The 26,554-nt window shown below is 52.6% G+C and overlaps 4 protein-coding genes across 7 annotated transcripts; 2 read left to right on the plus strand and 2 right to left on the minus strand.

The window, feature by feature from the left end:
• The first annotated feature begins 46 nt into the window (after positions 1–46).
• PRPF4 (pre-mRNA processing factor 4) lies at positions 47–7,975 on the plus strand. The gene is made up of 14 exons (XM_048965820.1): positions 47–157; positions 618–795; positions 1,000–1,186; positions 1,406–1,493; positions 1,985–2,064; positions 2,370–2,463; positions 3,338–3,432; positions 4,028–4,086; positions 4,556–4,679; positions 5,610–5,699; positions 6,565–6,687; positions 6,815–6,922; positions 7,003–7,121; positions 7,299–7,975. The coding sequence occupies exons 1-14, from the start codon at positions 83–85 to the stop codon at positions 7,490–7,492; spliced, it is 1,614 nt and encodes a 537-aa protein (XP_048821777.1). The 5' UTR covers positions 47–82; the 3' UTR covers positions 7,493–7,975.
• Positions 7,976–8,407: 432 nt separating this feature from the next.
• On the minus strand, positions 8,408–17,170 carry WDR31 (WD repeat domain 31). 4 transcript variants are annotated; one of them, XM_048965822.1, is made up of 10 exons: positions 17,115–17,170; positions 15,676–15,946; positions 15,057–15,186; positions 13,969–14,043; positions 13,069–13,213; positions 12,891–12,991; positions 12,455–12,522; positions 11,424–11,565; positions 10,813–10,975; positions 8,408–10,099 (listed from the first exon to the last, which is right to left on the minus strand). In XM_048965822.1, the coding sequence occupies exons 2-10, from the start codon at positions 15,720–15,722 to the stop codon at positions 9,939–9,941; spliced, it is 1,032 nt and encodes a 343-aa protein (XP_048821779.1). In that variant the 5' UTR covers positions 15,723–15,946; positions 17,115–17,170; the 3' UTR covers positions 8,408–9,938. The 4 variants fall into 4 exon arrangements, with proteins under 4 accessions (XP_048821779.1, XP_048821781.1, XP_048821778.1 ...); XM_048965824.1 differs by having other exon boundaries at positions 17,023–17,150; XM_048965821.1 differs by lacking the exon at positions 17,115–17,170 and having other exon boundaries at positions 15,676–16,774.
• Positions 17,171–17,222: 52 nt separating this feature from the next.
• On the plus strand, positions 17,223–25,536 carry BSPRY (B-box and SPRY domain containing). The gene is made up of 6 exons (XM_048966182.1): positions 17,223–17,331; positions 17,605–17,703; positions 18,524–18,754; positions 20,159–20,184; positions 21,042–21,166; positions 23,492–25,536. The coding sequence occupies exons 1-6, from the start codon at positions 17,275–17,277 to the stop codon at positions 24,016–24,018; spliced, it is 1,065 nt and encodes a 354-aa protein (XP_048822139.1). The 5' UTR covers positions 17,223–17,274; the 3' UTR covers positions 24,019–25,536.
• A 106-nt stretch (positions 25,537–25,642) lies between these two features.
• Positions 25,643–26,551, minus strand: HDHD3 (haloacid dehalogenase like hydrolase domain containing 3). The gene has a single exon (XM_048966183.1). It carries the CDS (start codon positions 26,538–26,540, stop codon positions 25,824–25,826), a length of 717 nt encoding a protein of 238 aa, XP_048822140.1. The 5' UTR covers positions 26,541–26,551; the 3' UTR covers positions 25,643–25,823.
• Between the last annotated feature and the right edge of the window lie 3 nt (positions 26,552–26,554).

The raw sequence follows: 26,554 nt of genomic DNA on the forward strand, positions 1-26,554 counted from the left end.
TCTTCCGGTTTGTCACTTCCGGTCTGCTCCGCGCCTCCCGGAAGTGCTCAGTGAGGCGCCGCGGTCGTCTGGCAGCGCAGCCATGGCTTCCGTGCGGGCACCGGTAGCGCGCGGCGGGGCTCGGCCCGCTCCTGTAAGGGCCCCCGCGCCGCCTGAGGTAGGAGCCGTGGCGTTTGGGTGTTTTCCCACAATCTCGTAGTTTTCTTGATGGGTTCGTAACGACGGCAGTGTTCTGAGCACGGGGCGGCCCCCGCTGCACTGTGGGAGGGGAGTTTGGGCTCTCCTGCCCGGGAGCTCAGTGTGAAGAGCGGGAGGAGCTTCGTGGCTTAAAGTTGGGAACAGAAATTCCACAGAAAAAACATTACCTGGAAGTCGTGCCTGAGCAGATAGCAAGGAGACAAAAAGGGCCCGGTGTAATTTGAGCACTTTACTCAAACGCTACGTTTTCGCTCTTCTCTTTATGCGCAGGGTGCAGCCGTGCTGCTCCCACACGATGTCAGGGTCTCCTCGCACACCCCCAGGCCCCAGCAGATGTTCCTGCTGCAGGCATGCAGGCACTGCTCCGCTTTGCAGGCAGCGCACAGGGGGAATCAGACAATTTTGCCTTTCCTTTGCAGCCCACGAAGAGCAAACCATCAGAGGAGGGCGATGCTCCCCCTGCCAAGAGAGCACCCATCTTCTATGGCAGCCTGGAGGAGAAGGAGCGGGAGCGGCTGGCAAAGGGAGAGTCTGGGCTTCTGGGGAAGGAGGGGATGAAGGCTGCTCTCGAGGCCGGCAACATCAACATCAGCAGCGGTGAGAGTGCTCAGCCACCTGGTTTTGCCTTTCCTCTTCAATTTGACATAATCAAAAGTCACTCTGATAATCTCTGAGCAGAGATTAGAGTTGAGAAGGGGAGGCTTCTGCCTGGAGTGCCAGCTTTCTGCTGGGATCTTCCTGTTGGAGAGGGATCTCCAGTCTGGCTGCCGTCTCTGGTCCGATGGTTTCCCTTTGGTTTAGGTGAGGTCTTTGATTTGGAGGATCACATGAGCGAGCGGCAGGCGGAAGTCTTGGCTGAGTTTGAGCGCAGGAAGCGAGCCCGGCAAATCAACGTCTCCACGGATGACTCTGAAGTGAAAGCCTGCCTGCGAGCCCTCGGGGAGCCCATAACGCTCTTTGGAGAAGGTCCTGCTGAGAGGAGGGAGAGGTGCTGTGCCCGCCCTTGTGTGTTGCAAAGAGGGAATTCTTTGTTTGTCATTTTCCTAATGTTTTCCTTGTAGTTGGCATGCAGTGAGTGCTGCCAGTCAGTGGTGTTTTGTTACAACATAGCTAGGGTTGTCCAGAAGAAAGAATGGAACACAGTGAGCGTTTGTCAGATTGTGTGAGATTTCACTGAGTAAATGCATCTTAATGTGTTTCTTTTCAGATTAAGAAATATCCTCTCAGTGGTCGGCACAGATGCATTGAAAAAGACAAGGAAAGATGACGACAGATCTAAAAAGTCTAAAGAAGAGGTGATGATTTCTCAGTGCTGGGGGAGATTTATATGGTCACCTCTTGGATACCTTATTTTAGTGGTCTCTAAGATGTTCAAACCTGGTTTTGGTCAGGGTGTGAATTCTAATGTCATCCCTTCTTTCTCTTTTTTCATTGTTGCCCATTTTAGCAGTACTGTATCAATGCATTGTGCATAATTAATGCATCAGTGCATTAAGACTGGCTTGTACTTAGCCAAATTCTGTGTCGTGTACAATATATAAAACAGGCAGTTGGTGTTTGGGTCGTCACATAGTTATACCACGTTCTTGTTGTTTGTCTTCCTGCTCAGGAAGAAAAAAACTCTTTCTGCTACTGCATCTTTCTGCCTTTGATTCATCTTTCTTTTTTTGGAGTCCATTTTCCCCTTACCATTTTGGGGGGCTGATTTAAGAAGAAGTCATCTAGGGTAACTGAATTGAGCAGTGCCATGCAAGCTTTTTCTTCATCTTTGTTCTTTTCCTTACAGTATCAGCAGACTTGGTACCATGAAGGACCACGTAGTCTAAAAACAGCAAGGCTGTGGCTTGCTAACTATTCGCTTCCCAGGTAAGAAAAACTAACATAAATGAAGGAGAGAAATGCAACCTTTTGTAACTCTTAACTACTGATCCTGTTGTGGGTAGTGCAGTAAATTTGAGATCGAAAGAATGCAGAACATATACTGGTAGACAAATCCAATGGGCTTAAAGGTTGAGTTAATAGTTACTGTACAGTTAGTTACAATAGTTACTGTACAGTTAGACTGTAGTGTTAGCCCAGTGATGGGGAAGTAAGTGTTTCTAGCAGCAGTGCATGGGAAATTGAGACGTGGGAAATTCGGACACCTGCTACTCCGTCTTTGCTCCTCACAGGGCAGTGAAGCGTCTAGAAGAAGCCCGGCTGCTCAAAGAGATTCCAGAGGCAACCAGGACATCGCAGAGACAAGAACTACACAAGTCCCTACGAGTAGGTTTGCCATCTGTTCAACTGCTGGTTTTAATGTTTTTTCCTGAATTCCAAAGAGATCAGAAAGAGAGAGCTGCCTGGAGGTGCTGTCCAGGCGTATTTAATTTGCTATGCTGTGTCTTGAAGAGCTTTGCACTTTCTCTTCTACATGTGTTGTAATTCTGTTTCTGCAGTTGTTTAGAGAGATCTGCTTTTGTTGTCTTCCCACGCTGCAGAGGGATGAAGAGATACATCCCTGTGTTGATTTAGCTCTTGCCCTTGAAGCTGAAGAAATTGCTTCTTGGGGTTGTCACAGGTTTAGTTGGTTAGAAAGGAACGGATTGTTTTTCTCATCCTGTGCCATGGTCACTATTCTATAAACCCAAGGAAAGTAATAACCAACACAGTAATGGAAGTTGTGCTTTAGAACACCCCTGAGGCATCATGGTCAGGCACGTTAAGTCAGATTGCTAACTTAATGGGATGGTTTAAGCACACAGTGTGTTTACACCCCAATGCATTAGCTGCCAGTGGATTTGCTTCTCCTCTAAGAGCACTGCCTGCCCTCCTCTGTCTGGTTCTGTTCCTTGGATGAGATGTAGAAAGAGGTCAGAACTGCAGTGAGTTCTCAGTGCAAAGCAGAGCTCCAGCATTAGTGGTGGCAATCTGGTGGGTGGCATACTGAGTGCTAAGCTGTGCCGTGGGGCTGTGAAAGCTTCTCTCAGTCAGATGAGCTCCATGGCCCTCCTGCTTGGAGCTGGAGTAGCTCTGAGGTAACTTCTCCCTTTGGAAGTGACTTCCCTGTGGCCTCTGACTTCTTGTACCTCAGTCATTGGCCAGGACTTTCCCTAGGTCGTTTGTATTTATTCCTTGTTTTCTCTGTATTTGGTTGCAGTCCTTGAATAACTTCTGCAGTCAGATTGGGGATGATCGCCCGCTGTCCTACTGCCACTTCAGCCCCAACTCCAAACTCCTGACTACTGCCTGTTGGTAAGTTCTCTTTAAAGCATTTACTTCAGGGTGTGGGCATCCAGTATTTGGTTTGCCTGGGCGGCACTGAGTGAAGAGGGGCCTTAGGCCTCAAGTAAGTAGGTTGCTGTGAAAGTAATGATTTGTGTTTATTTCCATGGAAACTACAACAGGTGCAGTGAGCACAGTGACTCTTTTTGATAGAGCAAGTTCTCAGCTACAGAACGCTATTTTTCAATATAGTCAGCACCATTAGCTCTTGTTCTTGGCAGTGATGAACAGGAGCCTGCATGTCACGCTCATTACAAACCACTAGAGGAAGTGAGCACTGTCACTGTGGGCACTGCTGAAATGCACCACCCACCCCTCGCTGTGCTCACATCCACTGTTTGGTCTCCATAAACATTCACAAGTGTCAATGAACGTCAGTGGGTGCCATTTTTTCCTCATGGAGGAATTCAGTGACACAGCTTTGCTCTGTACGTGTTTTGATGTCAGACGCTGATTTGTCAGACTGCCACCCACTGCAGAACCCCTCGGTGCAGTTTTGCAGCTTTGTTTGGTAAGTTGTTTGATGCTCCTGTCTACACTGACTTCTGTTTCTTGTGTTCAACAGGAGTGGACTGTGCAAGCTGTGGTCCGTGCCTGACTGCAACCTTGTTCACACCTTACGAGGTAGAGAATGACTTTCACTGAAATCCTGTGTAATTCTTTTGTTCCTCTCTAAGCTGAATTCCTGTCCGTGAACTGTTTTGTGACTGAGAATGTGTTCTCTGGGCAGACCTTATTCTCATGAGAGTATCACACAGGCTTGTGGAGCACAGACCACAGGCATTCTTGGCCAGACCACGGAGTCCCAGTGAGGTTCTCTGAACAGTGGGCACAACTGACTAAATACAAATCTTTTCTTTCACATATGTTGAATTTTCACTGTGTTTTGAGGGTTGCAAATCTCAGTTTTAGATATTTTTAAATGGGTGCCACTGGAATTGTAATTTGGTTGTGCAACTTTGCTCAACGTGTGAGGACATTTGGTGAAAGTATGCTCTGGTGGCTGACTAACCAGTAACTGAAAAAATGCTCCTTTTCTGGAGACTTGGTCAAGATTGGAAGATTATGGATTTTGATTTTCTTTCCTCTTAAGGACACAGCACCAATGTAGGAGCAATAGTCTTCCATCCCAAAGCCACCGTCTCCCTCGACAAGAAGGACGTCAACTTGGCCTCGTGTGCAGCTGATGGTTCTGTCAAACTCTGGAGCCTTGAAAGGTCAGAATCACACAGAGCACACACAGATGCAGTGTTGTTGCTTGGGGGCTTACCTTATGAAACAGTGGGCATTTACTTTCAGGCAAACATGGCCTGTTATTACAACACCAGTGCAATTCCCAGCCTCAGTGTGTGTCTCCTTCTTAAGCAGGCAAAGACATCGCCCTGATTAGGGGAAACGAGGCGAGGGAAATTGTCTGGAAGGAATTTAGTCAGTGTGCTGCTGTGCATTAGCAACCTGCTGATGCAGTTGAGTGACGGGTGGAAGATCTGGAGGTGCTTTTATTCTGAACCTTTCATTTAGGAGAGAATTCCCCTTCTTCAGCATTAATATCTGCTGTGTTTGAAAAGCGGAATGCTGCAGTGCCTCTGGAAAAGGCAGGCAGCTGGGAGATCCTCAGTTCATTACCCCTACCCAAAAGCTATTGTTTCTAATTGCAGAAGCATACTTGTGCCAGGCAACAATTGTTCCTTAGTCTCATGTGACCACATCTCTTTAGTCTGCTGGAAGGATACTGTCAGTGCTGTTCAGGTCTTCCACTGCAGGCTGCTGAGGTGCTGCAGCACGTAGCTCTGGGAGAATAAATATTTGCTCTGTCCTGCCTGCCCTGGTTATCTTCAGCATAGCAGAGTTTGCTGCAGCATTAGATGTTCTGCGTAGTGACAGCAAAGATGGTTTCTGCTGTTGAGACCTTCAGGTTGTCAGTTTTTGAAACTGTTCCAGGAGAACTTACTACTGAAGTTATGAATGTGGATAAAGGGCTTTACGTAGAGCTTCAGCTTTGTGAGCAAAAAGCAGCATTTAGAGTCAGTAGTCAACACTGACTTTCTTGTCTGGCTTGTATTAAAGTCCGTCTCACTGTGCTCATTGCTGCAAAGGTTTGGCTAGAGCCAGCCACCCTGACCAGTGTCTGATGATCTTGTTTTCAGTGATGAGCCAGTGGCAGATATTGAAGGACACAGCATGAGAGTGGCACGTGTGATGTGGCACCCCTCTGGGAGGTTCCTGGGCACTACTTGGTAAGGGGATTCTGTTGATGCTTTTGTTTAAGATGCTATTACCTGCAGTCACTGGGATTCATGAAAGGCTTCCTTTCTCTGCACCTCACATGAGAGCCAGTTGCAAGCAGTGTATGCTGAGGTAATAAAATATTTGGTGTTCTCCTTGGAGATCTCCAACTGCCAGAGGAGCAGCCCAGTGGCTGCTGCTGCCTCCTGAGTGAGTGTGGGATGGGAGGTGGCTGAGGACAGTGGTGCTGAAGGAGAGGGGGACTGGACTGGAGCTGAATGGTACAAAGGTGATCTGAAAATCCAGTTCCAGAAGCCGAAATGTTTGCTGCTGCTAAGAGGATTTCAGTGAAATACCCACACTCTGGCAGTGAGGATGGTGATCTTTGTAAGCGAGGCTGTTCCACCTTATTCTCCCTTCAGTTTTGAAATTATACAAAGTGAACCAAACATTCTCTGCTCATGTATGAAATCATCCTGTGGCAGTTAGTGATAACTGTTTCTTCCCTTTTCCTTTTGTGTGGCTCTCTCAGGCCATCTGTGCTCCATGCTAGCAGGTGAAAAGGGAACAGCACTTGAACAGGGCATGTGTATTTTTTGTATGGTGCATCTCTTCACCTGCCCACGGAGGCACTGTGTGATCCCTTCAGGGTTTAAGGATGCCACGCTGATGTAGAAGTAGGGAAGCTCCCTGCTCTCCCAGGGGTGTGCTGAGGATCTCTGAGTTTTTGAGGTTTACAGTCTCATTCCTGTCTGTGTTTTCCTAATGCTCAAAGAAACAGGCGAAGTGGATGTCCTGGCAGCTGGTGTGTGTGTGCCCAGTTCAGATAGGATTGTATGATCAGATTTTAATGCTTTTTTTTTTTTTTAATTTAAGTTACGATCACTCGTGGCGCTTGTGGGACTTGGAAGCCCAGGAAGAGATCCTTCATCAGGAGGGGCACAGCAAAGGGGTCTATGACATCGCCTTTCACACGGATGGGTCTCTTGCTGGGACTGGGTGAGTTTGTTTCACTGTATGTGAAACATTACCAAGGTTTTGTTGCTCACTGACTCCAAAAGCTGCAGTACTGGCGCTCTGTCAGCTGCTGAAGTCTGGAGGTGATGGAGTTTGGGTTCTCTCTTAGTGGACTGGATGCTTTTGGCCGAGTGTGGGATTTGCGCACCGGGCGTTGTATCATGTTTCTGGAAGGCCACCTGAAAGAGATCTATGGACTTAACTTCTCCCCAAATGGGTAAGACAGGAGCTTGCATGCCTTGTGTGGGAGATCTGAGTACGAAGCTCAGCTTTCAATGCATTCTTGACTCCTGGCAGATACCACGTTGCAACTGGCAGTGGTGACAATACTTGCAAGGTATGGGACCTCCGTCAGAGGAAGTGCATCTACACCATTCCTGCCCATCAGAACCTGGTGACTGGGGTGAAATTTGAACGTAAGTACCTGCTATCTGATGTTCCTTATTCCTGCCTTTCCTCTGCTGAGGTGGCAGGGAATGTGGCAACTCAAAAACGCATCCTCAGATCAGGAAGATCTGCACTGGGTAGCGGTAGAAGATTTGTCACGTGTTTATTTGCAAAACTCATTTCTCCCTTTTTTTCCTCAACTGCAGCCAATCATGGTAACTTCCTGTTGACGGGCGCTTACGACAACACCGCAAAGATCTGGACTCACCCTGGCTGGTCCCCTCTGAAAACACTGGCTGGTCATGAGGGAAAGGTGATGGGACTGGATATCTCCCTCGATGGGCAGCTGATAGCAACGTGCTCCTATGACAGAACCTTCAAGTTGTGGACAGCAGAGTAGCTCAAAGGCACTGCTGATGAACTGGGATAGCAATGTTAATAATGCCTTTGAACTAAGACCTGGGTTTTTATATATTAAATTTTTAAAAAAGGAAAGGAATCGGCTGTTGCAACATGTGTCACAGTGGCTGTGGTCACTAGCTGGTCTTGGTTTCCTGGTTGAGGCAGTTTTGAAGCATCTGTGCTGACCAGGGCTTGGTTGGAGTCAAAGCTGGGATGATGTTCTTCCACTTTTTAGGACTTCTGCTTTATATTGCAGATAGTGGTTATCTGCAGTAATTTGGAGATGAACTACCTTCTTCCACCTTCCTTCTAGGACAGGCTCACAGGTTTGCTCCAGTCTGTTTTACACTTGTGTAGGTAGCCACACTGCACTTCATGTATGGTCTGTTGTATGTTCTCTTGTTTTCTTACCTTCTCTTTTCCAGGATGCTGTTAACAGCAGTCTGTGTCTTCAAAAAATAAAGCAGAGTTAGCTGTTAGAGGAGAGCGTACCACAGTTCCTCTGCCTCTGCAGGTTGGTCTCTGAACATAGATGCCTGTATCTCCTTTGTTTCCACTTGCAGTGGGTGTTGTAACGCCAAGAAATTTTCAGCGCACATCTCGTGTCTTAGCTCCTTGAGCTGTTTTACAGATTGGGTGTTTCACATCTCCTGTTGAAGGTTTTGATGTGTCTCACCTAAGATGAAGCAAAGAAGGCTGCTTCATTGTGGGTTGTCTCATTCTAACTTCCACTGTGAGGAAATTTCTTATTTGTTGTTTATTCTTTAAACTGAAGTTCAGATGTGTTCTAGAAAATCAGAACATGGCTTGAACATGTGCACTTGCTTCTGGGTCTGACTAAGAAGTGGAAGAATTACAGCAGTGTTGTGATTCATGGTTTGATTTCAGTCTATCTTAAAATATCTCCAGGAGAAAAAACAGAATCACAGAATGGCCAGGGTTGGAAGGGACCTCAAGGATCATGAATCTCCGACCCCCTGCCACAGGCAGGGCCACCAACCTCCACATTTCATAGCAGCCCAGGCTGCCCAGGGCCCCATCCAACCTGGCCTTGAACACCTCCAGGGATGGACGGGGCATCACAGCCTCCCTGGGCAGCTGTTCCAGCACCTCACCACTCTCTGGGTAAAGAATTTCCCCCTGATGTCCGACCTCAATCTCCCCTCCCTCAACTTAAAACCATTTCCCCTCGTCCTAAAAAAAAACGGTCATCTCTTCTTTGTCACCTGGAGAGCAGCTGTCCGTTGTCCATGGGAAACAGACACAGTGCTGTTCTCAACATTTGCAGTGGGGGACATCAAAAAACCACGTGTGAGTTACTTCCTTTCTTCTAACAGAGGGCTGTGTGCTCTCTGCTTCCTTAGAAGTATGGTGGCATCTGCCAAGTGCTGCATATTCTGTCTTATTTACTCCCAGGAAAAATGTTAACAGACTCGAGGCCAGGAAATAGCACAAAAGCCATATTTAATTGCTGTCTTCTCTTGTATAAGCCTAAACATCCAGCTATGTGTGCACATGCCCCTTCTCAGGTATCATTTGAAGAGTTTATATGCTGCCAGCTGCACAGACAGGGATCTCCCTGCCCATAAGGAACAAACTCCTGGGATGTTTCTCAGCCGGCTGCCCATGGGACAGTCCTTACCCAGTGCTTGTTCTGCTCCCGCCCGGCACAGCAGCATACTTCTAGCTGGCTTAGGATGAAATGTTAGACACCAGTGAACTGCATTTATACTCGCTCAGCCCCATGCAGCAGGATGAAAAACTGGAGCAAGGAGAGGAGGCTGAGCATTCCCTGCCTGATGCCCAGGCATGCTGCAGAGCTGCCGCTTGGGACCACACGGGCCAGACATGAGCCACCTGCTGCAGAACTGGGAGCCAGTTGTGTCACAGCAGGTAAAATACACACTGTTCATTCCCTGGAGTCCTCTGGAGGCAGTGCGCTGTGAGCTGACCTAGCAGTGCTGATTTAAATCTGATCCAGGGAGAGACATTGATCCCTGGTTTCCTCTCACAGCAGTGAAGTGACAGCTTGGTTGTTCCTTCTTTTCACAGTAAAAGCTGTTTTCTTGGTGCAGGAGGAGTGCTCTGATCAGACACTCAGACCTGAGAAACAGCACAGAGAAGGCACGTGCTTTGTCATAGCTCATTTCTCCTCCGTTGGCTCCCTTTACAGCCAGGTTGTGTGGAGATTTTGTGACTAAAGCCCACAATGCTCTTATCAGCAGTGAGAATTTGGCCTGAAAGCATCACTGATTCAGCTCTTCTTCTAGCCAGCTCTAATGGCTTCCCATAGCCCACAAGCAAACAACAGGCAATACATCCCCTGTGCACCGTGGCTCCGCTGTCACTGCTCTGCAGGCACGAGGTCACCTGGTGCCTGCTGTCAGTGGAAGAATTGGAGGATCAGATCCCCATGGACAATCTCTGCTGGGAAGGATCTGTGGTCAAAATACTGCCACCTTCTCCAGCTCCAGCTCCTCACGGTGCCTCAGCTGCAGCACGTGGATCCCTGAGCGAAAGCTGGCGCAGAGCAGCGTGGAGCTGTCGCAGGCAGCCAGTGAGACCAGCGGTCCAGCTCCCTCGAGGCATGCAGTGGCAAGGCAGGCTGAGGAGGAAAGAGAAAAAGTCACTCTGACACCAGGTGAGAGGAAAGGTGAGCGAAAGAAGGAAAGAAAGAGGTTTTAACATGGGAGTTGATCACATTTCTGTTTTTTATCCTGTCTTGAATTAGTGGGGAGGTGCGTAGCCATAGTGAACATGTAATGCCAGTGAGTTTTGCTGGGCTCAGTGCAAAGTGCATCTGTGACCCTTCTCCAGAGGCACTGTCTGCCTCTGAGCACTGAGATAACAAACCTGTGCTGCAGTGGGGCCTGGCAGGCAAGCAGCTTTGTGTCTGGCTCTGGTGAGGACCCAGCCCTCAGCCAACCCTCCGGCATGCAGAGATTCCCATTCAGGATGGTGGTCGCAGCTGCCCCCTCCACACTCCAGTGCAGCCTTTGTTCCTTACAACTTTCCCCTCCTAAGGAAAGCACTGGAGTTCCCCTGTTCTTTTTGATTTTCACTGTTTGTCTTTCACTGCTGAACTTGGACATCCCATCATTGCTTCCTGTTAGTTCAAGGAGGATGCCCATCACCTCCAGGCTCGTGCACCCAGACATCCTTCTTTGCCAGAGGATGGACACAAACTACTCTGGTGCTCATCTCCACCCAGCCCTACAGCTGTGTGAAAACCCAGGGCTGGCAGGCACACAGCTGTGTGCTCATCACCCCAGGGAGACAGCAGCCAGGTCTGTTATCCCAGGGCAGTGCCCTGCCTACCTGCAGTGTCCCGGTCCCAGATCTTCACTTTGCTGTCGTATGAGGACGTGGCAATGCTGGGGGTGAGAGCAGGACCTCGTGGAAGGAACACACATGAGGCTGTGGTCTGCAGATGCCCTCTGTACTCACACACTCGGCTCCTGGTCTGCCGTAGGTCCCACAGCTGCAAGGCAACAAGCAGTGCTCAGAGCTCGGGCTGTCACTGCCACCTGCCAGCACGGAGAGGTTTTACAGAGAGAGGAAGGTGGGTTTGGTTACAGAGCTCCTCGCTCATCCTCATAGCACATTTCTGCCTTTATCCCTGCCACTGAGCACATCTCACAGCACTTCAAGACCCCAAAAAGGTTTTCACCATTTATCCAAATGTGCATCTGCAAACAGAATCCCAGCACTTTAATAAGGAAGGGTATTTGCTGCTGCAGTAGACTGACAAAGGGATAGATGGGGGGGAAACTGAGCTCCAGCCCAACCTGTGACTCCAGGTAAGGCCAAAGCAGTGGGAGCTGTGCTCTGCTGCAGGCAGAGCCCTGGAGCACTGAGCTGCTGCCCTGTGCTGTGTGCTGTGGAGATGGAGAGAAGCAGGAGGTGGACTGGGTGCCCTACAGACTCACTGTTGCTTCGCAGCCCTCCCCAGAAAATCCGCTGCTGCTGCTGACGCAGTATCGCCCGTCCTGGCTCACATCACAGCTTGTCTGGATGTGCTGCTTGCCTGGGAACGTGTGTGCCACCTGCAGCTCCCGGCTGTCCCACATCCTGGAAGCAGAAAAAGTAGGGATGGGGACATGGAGCCATTACTGTGCTACAGGAGCCCTCGGTGCCCTCCCTGCAGCCCCACTGTGCTCCTGCACTTTGCCACCACAGAGCAGCCTCTCTCCTTTCTACAAGCCTTTACCCAGGGCAGCTGTGTGGAGCTCTGAATTTTCTCTTTTGTGCCCATAGGTGGTGCCCAGTGCTGGTTGCAGCTGTAGATGCCCCCATGCTGTCCTCCCCCAGCAGGAGACCCAGGTGAGCCAGGAATGGCTTCCAGCCACACGTGAGGCTGGCAGATGGGGGAGAGCAGGAAGACAGGAAAAACAACCACCCCAACAGCCCCCTGTGCACTGACACTGCTTTACCTATCAGCACGTGGCCCTGGCTGCAGCTCCCACAGTATCACAGAATGGCCAGGGTTGGAAGGGACCTCAAGGACCATGAAGCTCCAACCCCCTGCCACAGGCAGGGCCACCAACCTCCAATTTCACAGCCCAGGCTGCCCAGGGCCCCATCCAACCTGGCTTTGAACACCTCCAGGGATGGACGGGGCATCCACAGCCTCTCTGGGCAGCTGTTCCAGCACCTCACCACTCTCTCTGTCAAGAACTTCCCCTGACATCCAACCTCAATCTTCCCTCCCTCAACTTCAAACCATTTCCCCTTGTCCTGCTGTTATCTACCCTTGTCCTTATTTGTATCTACCAAACAAGACTCCCCTCTTGTTTGTAGCTTCCCTTTAGGCACTGAAAGGCTGCAATGAGGTCACCCCCCAGCCTTCTCTTCTCCAAGCTGAACGAGCCCACCTCCCTCAGCCTGTCTTTGTAGGGGTGCTGCTCCAGCTCCCTGATCATCTTTGTGGCCCCCTCTGTGGCTGCCTGGAAGGATTTACCTGATGGTTTTATCCTCTGATGTCTGGATGATGTAGGGCTCCCCAGGGACCCAGCACAGATGTGTTACCTGTAGAGGGGAAGGGAAAGGTGGTGGTGATGCTAAGATTTGGGCTTAGCAGGCAGGGAGGAACCAGCAGCTCAGCAGGACATGGTGCCATGGAAACAGAGGTACCCCAGGCACCGCTTTCTCCACTGCTTAGCCAAAGGTTATTAATAAATTGCTGTACATCTGTGGGTGCCTTTGTGCTCCTGGAGGTGCAGTTCTGGAGGAGAGGAAAACCAGCCTTAAGCTGATCTCCAGAAGCATCAGTCCATCTTCACGGTGTCTCAGGGGTTTAGTGTAATGCCGAACTTGAGGCAAATTCACTCTCTGGGGCTTTGCATGCAAGGGACCAGAGCTGCCATTCTGGGATGCAAAGAACCAGAGGCTCCTACCAGGTTCCTGGAGAGAGCAGCTCTGCACAGACACTCTCCAGTCTCCACATCCCATTTGCGAATGGTGTTGTCTCGTGAACCTGTGCACAGCCGCGACGCATCTGCAAGAGCAAGTCAGCATGCAAATACAGCCGTGCTACAGCAGGAAGAACCACTTGAGCAGTGTGCTGCTCCTCACCCGGGCTCACAGCCAGCCCAGTAACAACCAGCTCATGGCCTGGGAAGAACTGCCTTGGCCCCGATGTCCCGTGGAGCTCCCACATCATTACTGTTCTGTCCCGGGATGCACTGAAGACTCTGTTGGAATCATGGGTGCAGGTGACCTGCAGAGGAACAGATGGAGAAATGGGTTGGGCTCCGGCCTGGCCGTGTGCTGGGAAAGCACAGCTGCTCTGCTTCCTGCCCATGGCAGCACTGTGACAACAGACATTGCGGACAAGAAGGGATCAGTGCTGAGGTTGGAGGGATCCCCAGCTCAGCTGTACTGCCTGGAGCCACTCACACCATGAGGAGTACCTGCAGCCCCGGGCAGGGCCTGGTGAGCAGCAAAAGGGAAATGTTGGCAGTTCCCATCACTGTCCCTGTGGCACAGCTACAGAGACACAGGGATTAACCCGCTTCTCTGGGTGAACGCAGAGCTGCTGAGTTGAGGCTTGGATGGTGTGAGGTCAGATATTTCCCTGTATGGCAGCACAGCAAGAAATGATTCTTTTCTTGTACTGGGTCTCACAGGAATAAGCAAAGCACATTGTTGGTGCAAAGACACCTCACTGCGACGTTTGAAACCCTGCTTTGAAGCCCATGTGACAGAACTTCCTGTAAGGAGACACTGGAATCGACACCATGCTGCACCTCACCCCCATTCCATCCTCATAAAATCCATTTTATGGGGAAAAGAAAACTTTCTGAGAAACCCAAACGAGCACACTGCACGTCACTGTGAGCACTGGGAGCTATGAAAGGTGAGAAGGAGCACAGGGGACTGCTGGGTGCTGCCAGGGCCCCCAACAGAGCAGAGTGAGCGCCCTGCAGATACCAGACTGCCACTGCTGCTCCCGGTGCACTCCTTGATGCTCACCTTGGTGACCTCGTGCTCATGGCTGATGAAGCGCCCCAGCACAGCTCCGGACCTCCAATTACAGACAGCCACACTCTGCAGAGAGCCAGGGGAAGGAAGTCAGCAGTGGCAGGGGAACAGGACACAGAGGGCTCACACACAGCCTTGGTTTATGTTACACTGAGCCAAAGAGGGAACAGACTGTTCTGCTTGTGAGCTCCTACAGCAAGCACAGCTGTCTTCGGAGCGCATCCCACCCTGCCCACCACATCCTCCTTATTGAGGGTCACAGAGGGACCTGGACAGATTGGATCGATGGGCCAAGGTAAACTGTATGAGTTTCAATAGGGCCAAGTGTCGAGTCCTGCATTTTGGTCACAACAACCCCAGGCAATCCTACAGGTGTGGGGAGGAGTGGCTGGAAAGCTGCCTGATGGAAAGGGACCTTGGTGTACAGAGTTGGCTGAATGTGAGCCAGCAGTGTGCCCAGGTGGCCAAGAAGGCTTGCATCAGGAGTGGTGTGGTTGCAGGACCAGGGAAGTCATTCTGCCCCTGTGCTTGGCACTGGTGAGGCCTCACCTGGAGTTCTGTGTCCAGTTTTGGGCACCTTGGTACAGAAAGGACATGGAGGTGCTGGAGCAGGTCTAAAAAAGGGCAATAAGGCTTGTGAAGGACTTGAAGAATATGGCCTATGAGGAGAGACTGAAGGAACTGGACTGTTTAGTCTGGGGAAAAGGAGGCTGAGGGGAGACCTGACTGCTGTCTTCCAATATCTGAAAATGCTTACAGAGAGAGCGGGGTTGGTTTCTTCTCACTGGTGACAGGACGAGGGGAAACGGCCTCAAGTTGCGCCAGGGTAGTAGGTTTAGGTTGGATATTAGGAAATACTTCTTTACTGAAAGGGCTGTTAAGCACTGGAACGGGCTGCCCAGGGAGGTGGAGTCCCCATCCCTGAATGTGTTTAAAAACCATTTGGATGCGGTGCTCAGGGACACAGTTTAGCAGAGGGTTGATAGTTAGGGCAGTACAGTTAGGTCGTGGTTGGACTCAATTATATTTAAGGGCTTTTTCAACCTGAGTGATTCTATGATCCTCTGATTCTACTGTACCTTATCCTTTCCTCCCGACACGCAGAGCTCTGGTCTGACAGCAGCCACGCAGGTGACAGCATCACTGTGTGCAGGGGTGTTCAGCTCCACCACCGCACCACGTCCTGGCCTTCCCGTGGAGCCATCAGCCCTGCAAGCGGCAGAGGGACAGCAGCAGTGTGTTTTGAGGTCAGATATTAGGACAAATTTCTTATCAGAAAGAGTGGAGAGGCAGTGGCACAGACTGCCCTGGGGGTGGGGGGGTCCCTGGAAGTGTTCAGGAAATGTGGAGACGTGGCACTGAGGGATGTGGTCAGTGGTGGGAATGGGTTGGGGCTGGGGATCCTTGAGGCCTTTTCCAATCTGAATGACTCCCTGATTAAGGGTAGATCATTTGGCCTCCAGAGCTCTATGTTAGCAACTTACAGGGAGTGTAAATGGTCACACCGACACGCTCAGCCACTCCTGTGAGTTACATTTTGGATCCCATCCCCCCAAAGAAGCTAGGCAGCAGCAAGGCTCAAAAATGAAGATTTGATCCATAAATTCAGTAATGAAACCAAACTCACATGCTTGAAATGTTCCCCACTCACCCAGCCCCTTTAGTAACTCAAGATACGACCATCTGAGGATGCTTTACCCATACGTGGCCGTGTGCAAGCTGATCTTACTCTGCAGTTTCCCCATCCCACCGCTGAACACACAGCATCAGCTGCAGGCAGCAGCATGGAGCATCACAACGCCGGGCTCAGGCTCCCACTGCTGGCTGCGAGGAGATGCAGCACAACCAGAGATCCAGAGAGATTCCTGTTTCTCACACATCCAGGATAAAACGCTGCTCCCCCTCCTCTGGGGTCACGTGCTGGGGGATGCCCACCCTATGCACGACACCGACACCGAATGGACACCACCTGCAGGCACAGACACAGGGCAGCCACCAATAAACCCGTTTCAATGGCAGCGAATTACCGAGTCCAGTAATTGGATTCCCTGCAGATGAAGATACACCAATTGGATTTAGTCTGCGTTAGGCGTACGTTAGTGCTCCCATCTCCTGGGCAGGTATTCTGCCAACAGAAGGTCAGAAGAAAACCCAACTTCTATTGGTTGAGTTACTTCCTACTGGAAGAAAATGCATGCATTCAGTCTGCCCAGAGATGGGGAAGCTCCATACCAGCAGCACTCAGCAGGGGTCGGTGACATTCCACAACACATTCCCTTTCTAATTTTACCCTGGCAGCCTCTGTGATTAGCAATTACTAATACCAGCTAATCTCAGCCTTCTCTATCCACAAGCTTGAATGTTCCAAAGGTGCAGAGAACCATCCAGCTCACAGCTCCAGGCAGCGTTACGCTGCTCATTCATTTCCTTCCATCAGAATGAATATCAAAGCACTTTGGGACATTGGGAACAAAGGTGGTTTTTCCGTGACAGCGAGAGAATGCAGGAAATTATTTCTCCTGCAAAATAAAACGGCATGAGGTGATAAGGCTTAAACTCTGACTTAAATTCCGGCCCTTGGTTTCTCCCACAAGCATAGCCATCCATCCTTCCTGCCCCGATGGCTGCAGGGAGAGCAGCGCTGCGCCGGGCAGCGGCCGCGTCCTTCTGCCCTCTGCAAAGAGCGGATCCCTCTGGGTCCCGAAGGAACGATCGGCTCCGTGGACGGGGCTGTACTGCTCGTAGCTTCCGTATGGGTTTGCCACGACCCGAAGCCCCTTCCACAGCACGGAGCCGCACTCGGGGACCCCCCGCCCACCGGGAATCTCCCGTTCTCCCAACGCACCGCTCCACAGAAACCAGAATCATTCTTTTAAAACCAGATTATCATATTTTAAAGCCGGCCCTTCCGTTGCCCGTGGTGCTGTAGTGGCACCGCAGCGATACCCGCACGACAGAACGAGGGACGGCGGCACCCCGGCGTGCGGGCACCGATTCCCGCACACTCCTTCCCCCATCGCCACGGCGCCGGCGGAGCTCGCGTACGTCCGAAGGATGCCGGCAGACGCAAAGCTTCCCGCAGCCTCACTGCAGCCACACGACCTGACGTCCCCCGAGAAGCACCGCCTCGCACTCACCGCTCCGCGTCCCCGCTCCGTATCCCCGCTCCCTGCGATTCCATGGAGACGGGCGGGGCGGGACGGGGCGGGACGGGGCGGGCGGTGCTGATCCCTCCCGGCCCGGCCCCGTCGTACCGCCGCCCCCCGCACCTGCGGCAGGTGCCGCCGCGCACGCAGCATGGCCCGACGGGGCGCGGAGCCGCGGGCGCTGCCCGAGAGGGCGGCTGAGCTGCGGGTGAGCGGGCGGGGGAACGCTGGGGGTCCTCGCCGCGGGAGGGAGGCGAGCGGGGTGCTGCGGGCTGGGCCTGCGCCTGCGCCTGGTCAGGCGTGGGGAGGTCTGCCTTCCTCCCTCCGGCTTGAGATTTCTGCGGGTGGCTGCGGGGGGCCCGGTGGGAGTGAATGGGGCTATGTGCGTGAGGGGGGGCGGAGGGGTTGCGGCAGGGATGTCCCGGATCTACCAGCCCCGCCGGTGCCGGGCCTGAACGCTGCTCCGCCCTCCGCGTTCCAGAACAAACTCGTGGACCGATGCGAGCGGCTGCAGCTGCAGAGCGCTGCTATCACCAAGCACGTGGACGAGGTGCTGCCCGCCAGGAGCCAGGGTGTGCTGGTAAGTCCTTGCCCTGTCCTGGAGCAAAGCCGGTCCCGGGGCTCCTTGGCACGCAGGTGTTGGTGGGCAGCCATCCAACATCACGCTAGAATCTCAGAATGGCCAAGATTGGAAGGGATCTCAAGGATCGTGAATCTCCAACTCCCCGCCACACGCAGGGCCACCAACCTCCACATTTCATAGCAGCACAGGCTGCCCAGGGCCCCATCCAACCTGGCCTTGCACACCTCCAGGGATGGACGGGGCATCCACAGCCTCTCTGGGCAGCCTGTTCCAGCACCTCACCACTCTCTCTGTCAAGAACTTCCCCCTGACATCCAACCTCAATCTTCCCTCCTTGAACTTAAAACCGTTTCCTCTTGTCCTGCTGTTATCTACCCTTTCCAAGAGTTGAATCCCCTTCTGTTTGTAGGCTCCCTTTAGGTACTGAAAGGCTGCAATGAGGTCACTCCAGCTAGGGCTGGCACCTCATCTTCCTTGCTCTGCTTTGTGCTTTGCTGACCCTGAAGATGAAGGCAGCTATCGTGGTCAGCACTGCTTTTTGCTGATGTTGATTCCTGGCAGTTCAGAGGAGGGCTGGCATTTGGGACCCAGGCAGAGCAGGTGGTTGTTGCTTCCATGCTGCAGTGGTTAGTGGTCAGTGTGCAATTAGTTTGTGTGCTGGTTGGGCCAGGAGGCGGCCAGCAGGTTGGGGGTTGGTTAACCCATTCACCTCTGTGTGCATCATCATGTGGCTCGGGCTCAGTTAACAGCTGAGCCCTCGGGGGCTGTGGGTGTTCATTTGGGTTGCAGCTGTTTCTCCTCTCTCCTTTCCTTGCAGAGCGCTGCTAACAGCGCACGAGAGTTGGTCATCCAGAGACTGATCTTCGTGGGGAAGGTGTGTGAGAACGAGGAGCAGCGGCTGCTGGAGGAGGTGCACGCCGAGGAGGAGCGGGTGCAGCAGAGCATCCTGACACAGCAGGCGCACTGGACCGAGGCACTGCAGAAGCTGTCTGCCCTCCGCACGTACCTGGTGGACACGATCACCAACCTGGACGACCAGGGCTTGGTGGTGAGTGCCCCCCCTCCCCCCGAACCAAGGCATGGCCCAGCTGCCCAGAAACAGCCTTGGTTTTTCGTTGCGGATGCTCAGACTTAATTATGGCATTGATTAGTTTGTGCAGTGACAGCAGGCGGCTGGAATTGGGCTTCAGGCGATCCCAGCAATCCCCCCGGGTTTCTAGGTGGGTGTGATGCTTCCCACTTGGTGCAGGTTGGACTGGGCTGTCAGCTTTCTGCTGCCCTTTTAATAAAAATATGTTCCTTGGGAGCACCTGCAGCTCTTCTTGGAGGTCCATCCTGTTGTGCAGCATATACCTCTGTCTGAGGTATTAGCCATACAAAGCAGTGTCTGCTTCCCTTTGCTCAGCTGCTTTTCCAGCTGCTAAACTGCATTTTACTAATCAGCTTCTCTTGCTTTAGATGCAGGCAGGAAGGCACTGCACCTCCTGCTTGCTCTTAGCTGCTGCTCATCATATCTAACCTGATAGAGAGGCCATAAGGCCCTTTTATTTCTCCTTTTGCCAAGTAAAGGAAGGGGAATAGCATTCATAAATTCTCCACCCTGGGTGCTTGGTGTTGGTATTTATTACAAACTGATATGTGTCATCTCCTGGCAAACTGAGAAGCACATAGTGAACCCTGCAGCTCTGAGTTGGGCTCTGAATTTCTGCTACTGATTTGCTAACTGATGTCACCAGAGAAGGGCCCAGTGTCAGCAGTTGTAGGGAGGAGTGGAATTGCTCACAGCATTGTCTGCCTTTTGCCTTAGGGTCTGTAACCCTTGCAGCACCTTTACTGAAGGCTTTTAGGGTTGTTGGCTGCTAGCACAGGGTGCTCCTACAGTGCCCCAGAGGTGGGGAGGAGGGAGGGACACAGGACAGAACCTGACAAACAGACAGGGCTGGGGTTTTCTCACCTGGGGCAAGGCAGGATGCAGCAGTAAGAGGCTCCAGGCGCATCCAGCCTGGTGTGTACCAAAGGACAGGGGTCCGATCTGCTGCTTTGTGATTCCCTGCTGTAGGTCTCCCTCGTGTTTCCCTTGCAGCAGATGAGCCAGCTGTGTTTGCTGTCTCCTGCTCCCCACAGCTTGCAGGTTGTCTGGAGGGCCCCGTGCTGTGCCCCAGAGCCGCTGCCACCTGCCAGTTTGGCAGAGCTGAGCTGTAGGTACAGGGAATATGCAGCATCCTCAGCCATTCCCATTCATTTTCTGAGGCAAGGAGTGAGAAGTGCCGCAGCCAAAGTAAATGGATGTTGGATGCTTGCTGAGGCCATGGCTGTGGTTGGGGGTGTTTTCTGTGGGTCAGGAAGGAGACTGGTGCTCCCTGGGTCCCTGGTTTGCTGTGCCCCAGCCTGAGTTTGGGATTTTCTCTGTGGGAATTTCAGCTGTGTTGACTTTTTCTCTCTTTGTCCCCAGAACGCGGAACAAGAGATCTTCGAGAGGTCAGTACCTGCCTGCTCCTGCATTTCCTCACCCCTTCTCTGAGCCTGCCCAGCAGCTCCTGCCTTCCCCCAGTGGGCAGCACGCCACAGCTCTGCTCTTCCCTCCCTTGTTCCCAAGACAAGGACAGAGAACAGAGATTCTCATGTGTCCTCTGGTCTTTGCTTCGGAAGGGCTGGAGGCCAGGCTGTGCAGTGCCCCTCTGCAGGCACCTACAGGTGCTCTGGCACTTGCTGGCAGGAGACTTTCTCCAGCCCTTCGGAAAACAGCACTGCCCTGGAGGCAGGGTCACATCGCCCACCTGAGGAGCTGGCCTGCTGCTCCTGCCTGCAGCTTTCCTGCAGAGAACAATAAACCCGCTGCACGATGTGCAGCATATCGTGCTGCCAGCACCAGATGAGCTGATGTGTGCTGAAGGCTGCAGGAACGCAGCAGGTCCTTAACCTCATTACGTGGGATCTGCAGTCCCAGCTCACTCCTCTGCTCTAGCAATTAGGCTTGGTCCACAGAAAACCTCACAGGGAAACCCCATGCTCTTCCTGCAGCCCGCCCATTGTTTTCCCCTTGTATCTTGATGGCTGGTCTCGGCTGCACGTAACCTGCATGTGCTGCATGAGGAAGCTGTTGACTCAGGCTGCAGGCTTGTGTTTTAAAGCTGAAGTCCTTTCAGAAGGGGCTGTGATGAAAACCAACCAAAAGCATTGCTTTGGAGGAGAGCAGTGTCCCTGCAGTGAGTGCCACTCTGGTGACTCCTCCAGCTCATGTTTCTGTGCTCCTTCCCCCAGACCTCTGCCACCACCTCTCAGCAACTGTCAATTAATCACCTGATTTCAAAGTAACTGCTGTGTCTCTTTGCTAGGACAGAGTTGGCAGAGGGAATCTTAGAGCCACAGGAGTCTGCCAAGTTAAACTTTAATCAGCAGCGTGTTCAGAGTCCGCTGCTGCACCGGCTGTGGGCCTCTGCCGTTCTCTGCTGTATGGCAGGTCAGTGTCCTACTCAGATTTGGATTTCTGCAAGCTCATTTTGCACCTCAATAAAGCCCTAGGTGCAGTGTGACCACCCTGAGGCTGTGTCCTGCCCCCTGGAGGACCTGGCACCTCCTGTCCCCCTGTGCTGCCTCACCTCCATGTGCTCCCTGGGGCTCACCGGGTGGGCAGCAACAGCTTCAGGGCTGGGAATTCAGGCAGTGGCTCTGATCAATGGCTCTGAGCAGCTGTGGGTGGCTGTGAGCCTGGGGAGCCATGTCCTGGTGTGACGGGGCAGCAGTGATGGTGTGGCAGCTCTGAGCAGGAGTGGTTTTCATCTGGCAACGATCAGCTTGGATGGCTGACTGTGAAATGTTTGCTCTCCCGGGATGTTGTTAGAGCATTTCAAATGTATTTCTTGTTCCTCAAAGGTGGTGACATCCTTCACAATTTGAAAAGGTGCCCATCTCCCCTCCCTGGGGTAATCTTCCCAATGCTCACATGATAACTCCTGACTTCTGCTCACCTCGCTCTTGGTGGTGATGAGTGCTCCCCAGATCCCTTGCAAGTGCGTGTGCTTCTGACTGGTATCACTCTAAGGTTGTGTGTCAGCTGTGTGGCAGATAGTGCCAATGTTTGTGTCTTCTGCTGCAAACTCTGGTGCTGCTCCGCCTCTGAGATTAATTCAGCAAAATCCTGCAGTTGCTATTGGCAAAGCTGAGCAGGTTCTCAGATTTTTTCCCAAGTCAGCCTCTAGTTCCCTTTGCTGTGATGTGGTTTTCCTATGGATTCCTTTCCCAGTCCCATCCTTGCCAGCTGTGAGGACCTTGAGGCACCAAATCACAGTGCTGGGTTTGTAGCTGCACACGTTACATGGAAATTTCACTCTGATGCTTTCTGTGTGTGTGGTTGGATTTCACACAACACTGTCATAGGGTGCCTGCTTGTCTCACTAATCCATAGTCCACCCAGGACATAGCTTTACAAATGTAATATTAGCTGCAGCAGCCCCAGCTTGCATTAAGACACAAAGTCCCGTAAAGCCCTTGGCAGCATTCTGGGAGGGCTCTGGTCCTCCTGGGGAGGGGGCTGAGCATTGAGCCCAAGGGGCCTGCACTAACTTGATGCCTGCATTGGACTGCGAGGGTTTCAGTAGTGAGACTGGAAAATAGGAACTGCTTTTTCCATGCAGTAAAGTGTGTTGTGATTAACACAAACCTACTGAGCAGACTTATTAGCTTATCTCAGCCCATTCCATCGTGTCTCTGGAGTGGCAGCCCAGTGGTTTGGTTATCTGGGGCCTCATCCTGCCAGGTGCTGAATGCTGGGCAGGGGCTGATGGAGCAGGAATGGGCTTTGTGTGGCTGAGCTCCTCTTACAGCCTAGCCCCGAGGTGTGGGGTGGCACAGCAAAAGGCTCACCTGCTCCAGCCCCATTTCTGCATCAGCTGAAGGCAGAAAATGAATGAGAGAGGGTGGGGAAAGCAGGGCAAGGAAAAGCACTGGACAGGGAAACTGCATCTCCTGGGAGCAGGCAGAGGTGAGTCACGTGGGCAGCAGCCTTTCCCCTTCGCTTAGAGATTTACAGGGCTGGGGAAATATTTGTGCAGTTACTCAGCGCTCACACCCTGCTGTGGGCTGCTGAGGTGTGTGTGGAGGAAGGGTGGCACAGGGAGAGTGTGCGGGGGCCACAGGGCTGGGTGCTGCCTCTGTGCTGTGAATGAAGGACCTGTCCTTGCATCACAGCAAAAGAGATGAGCGGTGGTTCATGCAATTCCTGGTGCCACCTCCTGAGGCTCTTCCAAACCACTCAGGACTGGTGGACTATTCTGAGCTGATGAACTTTGGGCTGAGCGTGCTTTGTGCGTGCTTTGTAGCAGGGAAGGGACTTCCTCTTCCCATCCCTCCTTGTCCCAGCAGTACCAGCTTTGCTGGTTTCCCCAAGCAAGTGCCTTCCTGGTAGGCTCCTAGCTCACCTTGGGGAGAAGGAGCAGGGAGTCTGCAGGAACAGGGTTTGGGTTTGGGTTTCTCCCTGCCATGGATAGGAATTACACCCAGTCCCTGCTCGGATCGCTGCTCTCCTTCACACTATTTGGCAGCCTGTCTGTATGGGACAGGAACCCCAGGCCGTTGCTGTAGGTGTGTTCTGGTGCAGTGAGTGCAGATTCCTGGCTGGATTTGGCCCGTGGCTCTGAGCTGTCTCCTTCCATCCCTTCTCACACCACTCTGGGAAGTGGCAACACAATTGCTGCCCTTATCACCGTAGGGAGCATTTGGACCCATCGCTGTGGGTTCTTGGGGCGGTGAAGGCCCTCCATGTGCTCACTGTGTGCTTCTCTCCCAGGCTCTCAGGAAATCAGCATAGACGAGAAAACCGTCAGCCCCCACCTAAGCCTGTCGGAAGACAAGAAAACCCTGACCTTCAGCCCCAAGAAAGCAAAGCTGGACTTGGATGGCCCCGAGCGCTTTGACCACTGGCCCAATGCTTTGGCTGCTGCGGCTTTTCACACGGGGCTCCACGCATGGAAGATCAGCGTGGAGAAGAGCTGTGCCTACAAGCTGGGGGTGTGCTACGGCTCGCTGCCACGGAAGGGGCCCGGCAATGAGGCCCGCCTGGGCTTCAATGCTGCCTCCTGGGTCTTCTCACGCTACGACAAGGAGTTCAGGTTCTTGCATGCCGGTCAGCCCCAGCCTGTGGAGCTGCTCAGGGCCCCGGCTGAGATCGGTGTGCTGGTTGACTTTGCGGGAGGGGAGGTGCTTTTCTACGACCCCAACTCCTGCACCATCCTCTTCTCGCACCGGGAGGCCTTTGCAGCACCACTCTACCCCGTCTTTGCGGTGGCACACCAGAGCATCTCGCTCAGCCGGTGAGAGAGGTGGGCTGCAAACATAGGGCTGTATGGACAGTGACTGTATACACCACAGTGCCTTCGCGGGCTACCAGCGTGTACAGTGATCAGAAAAGACTTGCCTTCAGCCACTACATCTGTTCTCTTGTTTTACAACGGCTTTCATCTCCTTCAGGCTGCCGAGCACGTGATGTTTGCCCTCCAGGACCCAGAGCCAGGACCTTTGGAAAAGGTCAAATCAGACCCCAAGCACCTCCCACAGGAGCACAGTGCCTTCTGAAGACTCTTGTGAGCTCTCCCCAGCTCCCATGCTGTTGGAGTCCTCAGGGCTGGGAGGGGGGCTGGGAAGTGCTGCAGCAGGAAGCAGAGCTTTCACTGAGCCCAGTTCAGCATGGGAAGACCTTGGCAACAACACCACAGTTTGCTCAGCAGAGCTGGGAGTGCTAGGTGGGGAGAGCAAAATTATGAAAGCTGGGATATGGGATCAGTGTTTAACACCTGGCTCTGCCATTCCTCTGTGAGTGAATCATTTAAATCCTCTTCAAGACAAGGGTTTCTTTCCAGCTCCAATGGAGAGGAACACAGGCAACAAAACACTCCATGCTGCAGGAATGAAAATTATTTCAATCTTGCCTAAAGGTTAAGAGCTGTTTGGAGAAATGAAAGAGAAGTGGCAGAAGGCATGGAAGGCTGTAGGAACACTTGGAAGGAGGAGCCCTAGTGGGAGGAGGGACACCATGAATTGGGGTTGTCACCCATGTGAGAACCCACACTGGGCAGGGCACCCTCATGGACCATCAGCATCTCCCAGAGCAGAGGAGCAGCAAGAGAGGAGCCATTAGCATTGACCTGAATGGAGCTGTTTGTTCCTGGGGCTTGGCAAGGTTGAGCATATTACAGTGAAAACAAGCAGCTGATTGATAGTAAAAGAGGTGTTGGACTGACACTGAGCTTGGGTGAAGGAAAGAAATGCATTTCCTTGGTGTTTAAAAATTGTTATCTTTATTTATTTAAGTTCTCATTTAAGTTCTTTACAGAGAGTGGTGAGGTGCTGGAACAGCTGCCCACAGAGGCTGTGGATGCCCCGTCCATCCCTGCAGGTGTTCAAGGCCAGTTGGATGGGGCCCTGGGCAGCCTGGGATGGTATGAAATGTGGAGGTTGGTGGCCCTGCGTGTGGCAAGGGGTTGGAGCTTCATGGTCCTTGAGGTCCCTTCCAACCCTGGCCATTCTGTGATTCTGTTTCTCAATATCCAAAACAGTAATTAAGTTTGCTGGCAGTAAATTACACTAAGCAAAATTCTGCATCTCCAGACCACTTTGCCCATAACAAGAGGGCTGTGATTGCTGCCATCTACAGCTCCAGGGCAGAGGTAGCTTCTTGTTGAGGTGGCAAACCTGAGGTCCACCAGGTGTGCAGATACAGCGCAGTGACTGCTCTGCTGGCAGCCTGTCCCCAGACAGCTCTGCAGGAATCAGTGACTAAGAAGAGGTAACTATCAGTCCCTCCTGATGGAATTAACTTGTGCAACATATGTGGATGAGTGTAACTGAAATGCTTTGTGCTGCACCCTGATACATTCCCCAGTTCCAGCAGCAGAAGGCCCCACCCCACACGAAGCACTTGGAAAGAAAACAGCACAAATGCTGTGTGTGCCAGGTACACTTTATTGCCTGAATGTTGCTCCTGCAATGTGGGCAGGGCCTCTCCCCATGCTCAGAAGCGCTCATTTATTTTCCTTACCCCAAACAGCAGCAAGAAGTCACGGTCCAGGAGCGGACTGCCACTCAGCAGCAGCACTGGTTCTTCCAAAGGGCAGCTCTTGTTGCTATCCCTTCTCAATGACAGCCAAGAGATGGCTCAGTGTGGGCAGGATGTGTCCCGGCGGCACCTCTGGCTGTGTGCTTTGCCCAGGGGTGTGGAGCAGGAAGCTGTGCATGCCCACCTCCCGTGCCGCCCTGTAATCCCTGCTGTAGTCATCCCCAATGTGGGCCGCCTGCTCAGGCAGTGCCCTACCAAGGCATAGGGCTGTCTTGAAGATCTTCGGGTTTGGCTTAGCAACACCCACAGCCTCAGAGGTGAGCACAAAGTGGAAGTGGTGCCGTAGGTTGCACTGCACCAGGATGCTTTCCAGCCGGTTATCGAAGTTGGAGACCACACCCATGCGGAAGCCGTGCTGGCGGCACCAGCTCAGGGTCTCCCCGGCTTCCGGCAGCAACTCCCAATTGCGTGCACTGCAGTAGTCCCGGTAAAGGTTTTCTGCCATCAGTGAGAGCACTGCATCTTCGTGCACACCCGTGAGCCGAAAGGTTTCCTTGACGACATCCACCCACCACTGCCTGGAGCTCAGCCCCTCGGCCCGGCCGTAGTTAGGGAAGCGGCGGCTCTGGGCCCTGTAGGCCGCACGGAAGGATTGGCTGAGCGCCTCCGGCTGCACCTGGACGCCATGGGCCTGAGCCTCGGCCGCATAACTCAGCCCCACGGGCTGCCGGAGCCGCAGAAGGGTGTCCTTCACGTCCCACGTCAAAAGGCGCAGCCTGAGCATCGCTTCAGTCAAAG

This window comes from Lagopus muta, chromosome 19 (assembly GCF_023343835.1).
Source record: "Lagopus muta isolate bLagMut1 chromosome 19, bLagMut1 primary, whole genome shotgun sequence".
Lineage (NCBI taxonomy): Eukaryota > Metazoa > Chordata > Aves > Galliformes > Phasianidae > Lagopus > Lagopus muta.

Coding starts and splice junctions, on each gene's coding strand:
- PRPF4 (XM_048965820.1), top strand. CDS start 83: ATGGCTTCCGTGCGGGCACCGGTAGCGCGCGGCGGGGCTCGGCCCGCT. Junction 1,187..1,405: donor CCTGCTGAGAGGAGGGAGAG/GTGCTGTGCCCG, acceptor GTTTCTTTTCAG/ATTAAGAAATATCCTCTCAG. Junction 7,122..7,298: donor GACTGGGGTGAAATTTGAAC/GTAAGTACCTGC, acceptor CCTCAACTGCAG/CCAATCATGGTAACTTCCTG.
- WDR31 (XM_048965822.1), bottom strand. CDS start 15,722: ATGGGGAAACTGCAGAGTAAGATCAGCTTGCACACGGCCACGTATGG. Junction 14,044..15,056: donor TGTCGGGAGGAAAGGATAAG/GTACAGTAGAAT, acceptor GGCTCTCTGCAG/AGTGTGGCTGTCTGTAATTG. Junction 10,100..10,812: donor CTGGGACCGGGACACTGCAG/GTAGGCAGGGCA, acceptor TTTCCTCCTCAG/CCTGCCTTGCCACTGCATGC.
- BSPRY (XM_048966182.1), top strand. CDS start 17,275: ATGGCCCGACGGGGCGCGGAGCCGCGGGCGCTGCCCGAGAGGGCGGCT. Junction 17,332..17,604: donor AGAGGGCGGCTGAGCTGCGG/GTGAGCGGGCGG, acceptor TCCGCGTTCCAG/AACAAACTCGTGGACCGATG. Junction 17,704..18,523: donor CCAGGAGCCAGGGTGTGCTG/GTAAGTCCTTGC, acceptor CTTTCCTTGCAG/AGCGCTGCTAACAGCGCACG.
- HDHD3 (XM_048966183.1), bottom strand. CDS start 26,540: ATGCTCAGGCTGCGCCTTTTGACGTGGGACGTGAAGGACACCCTTCTG.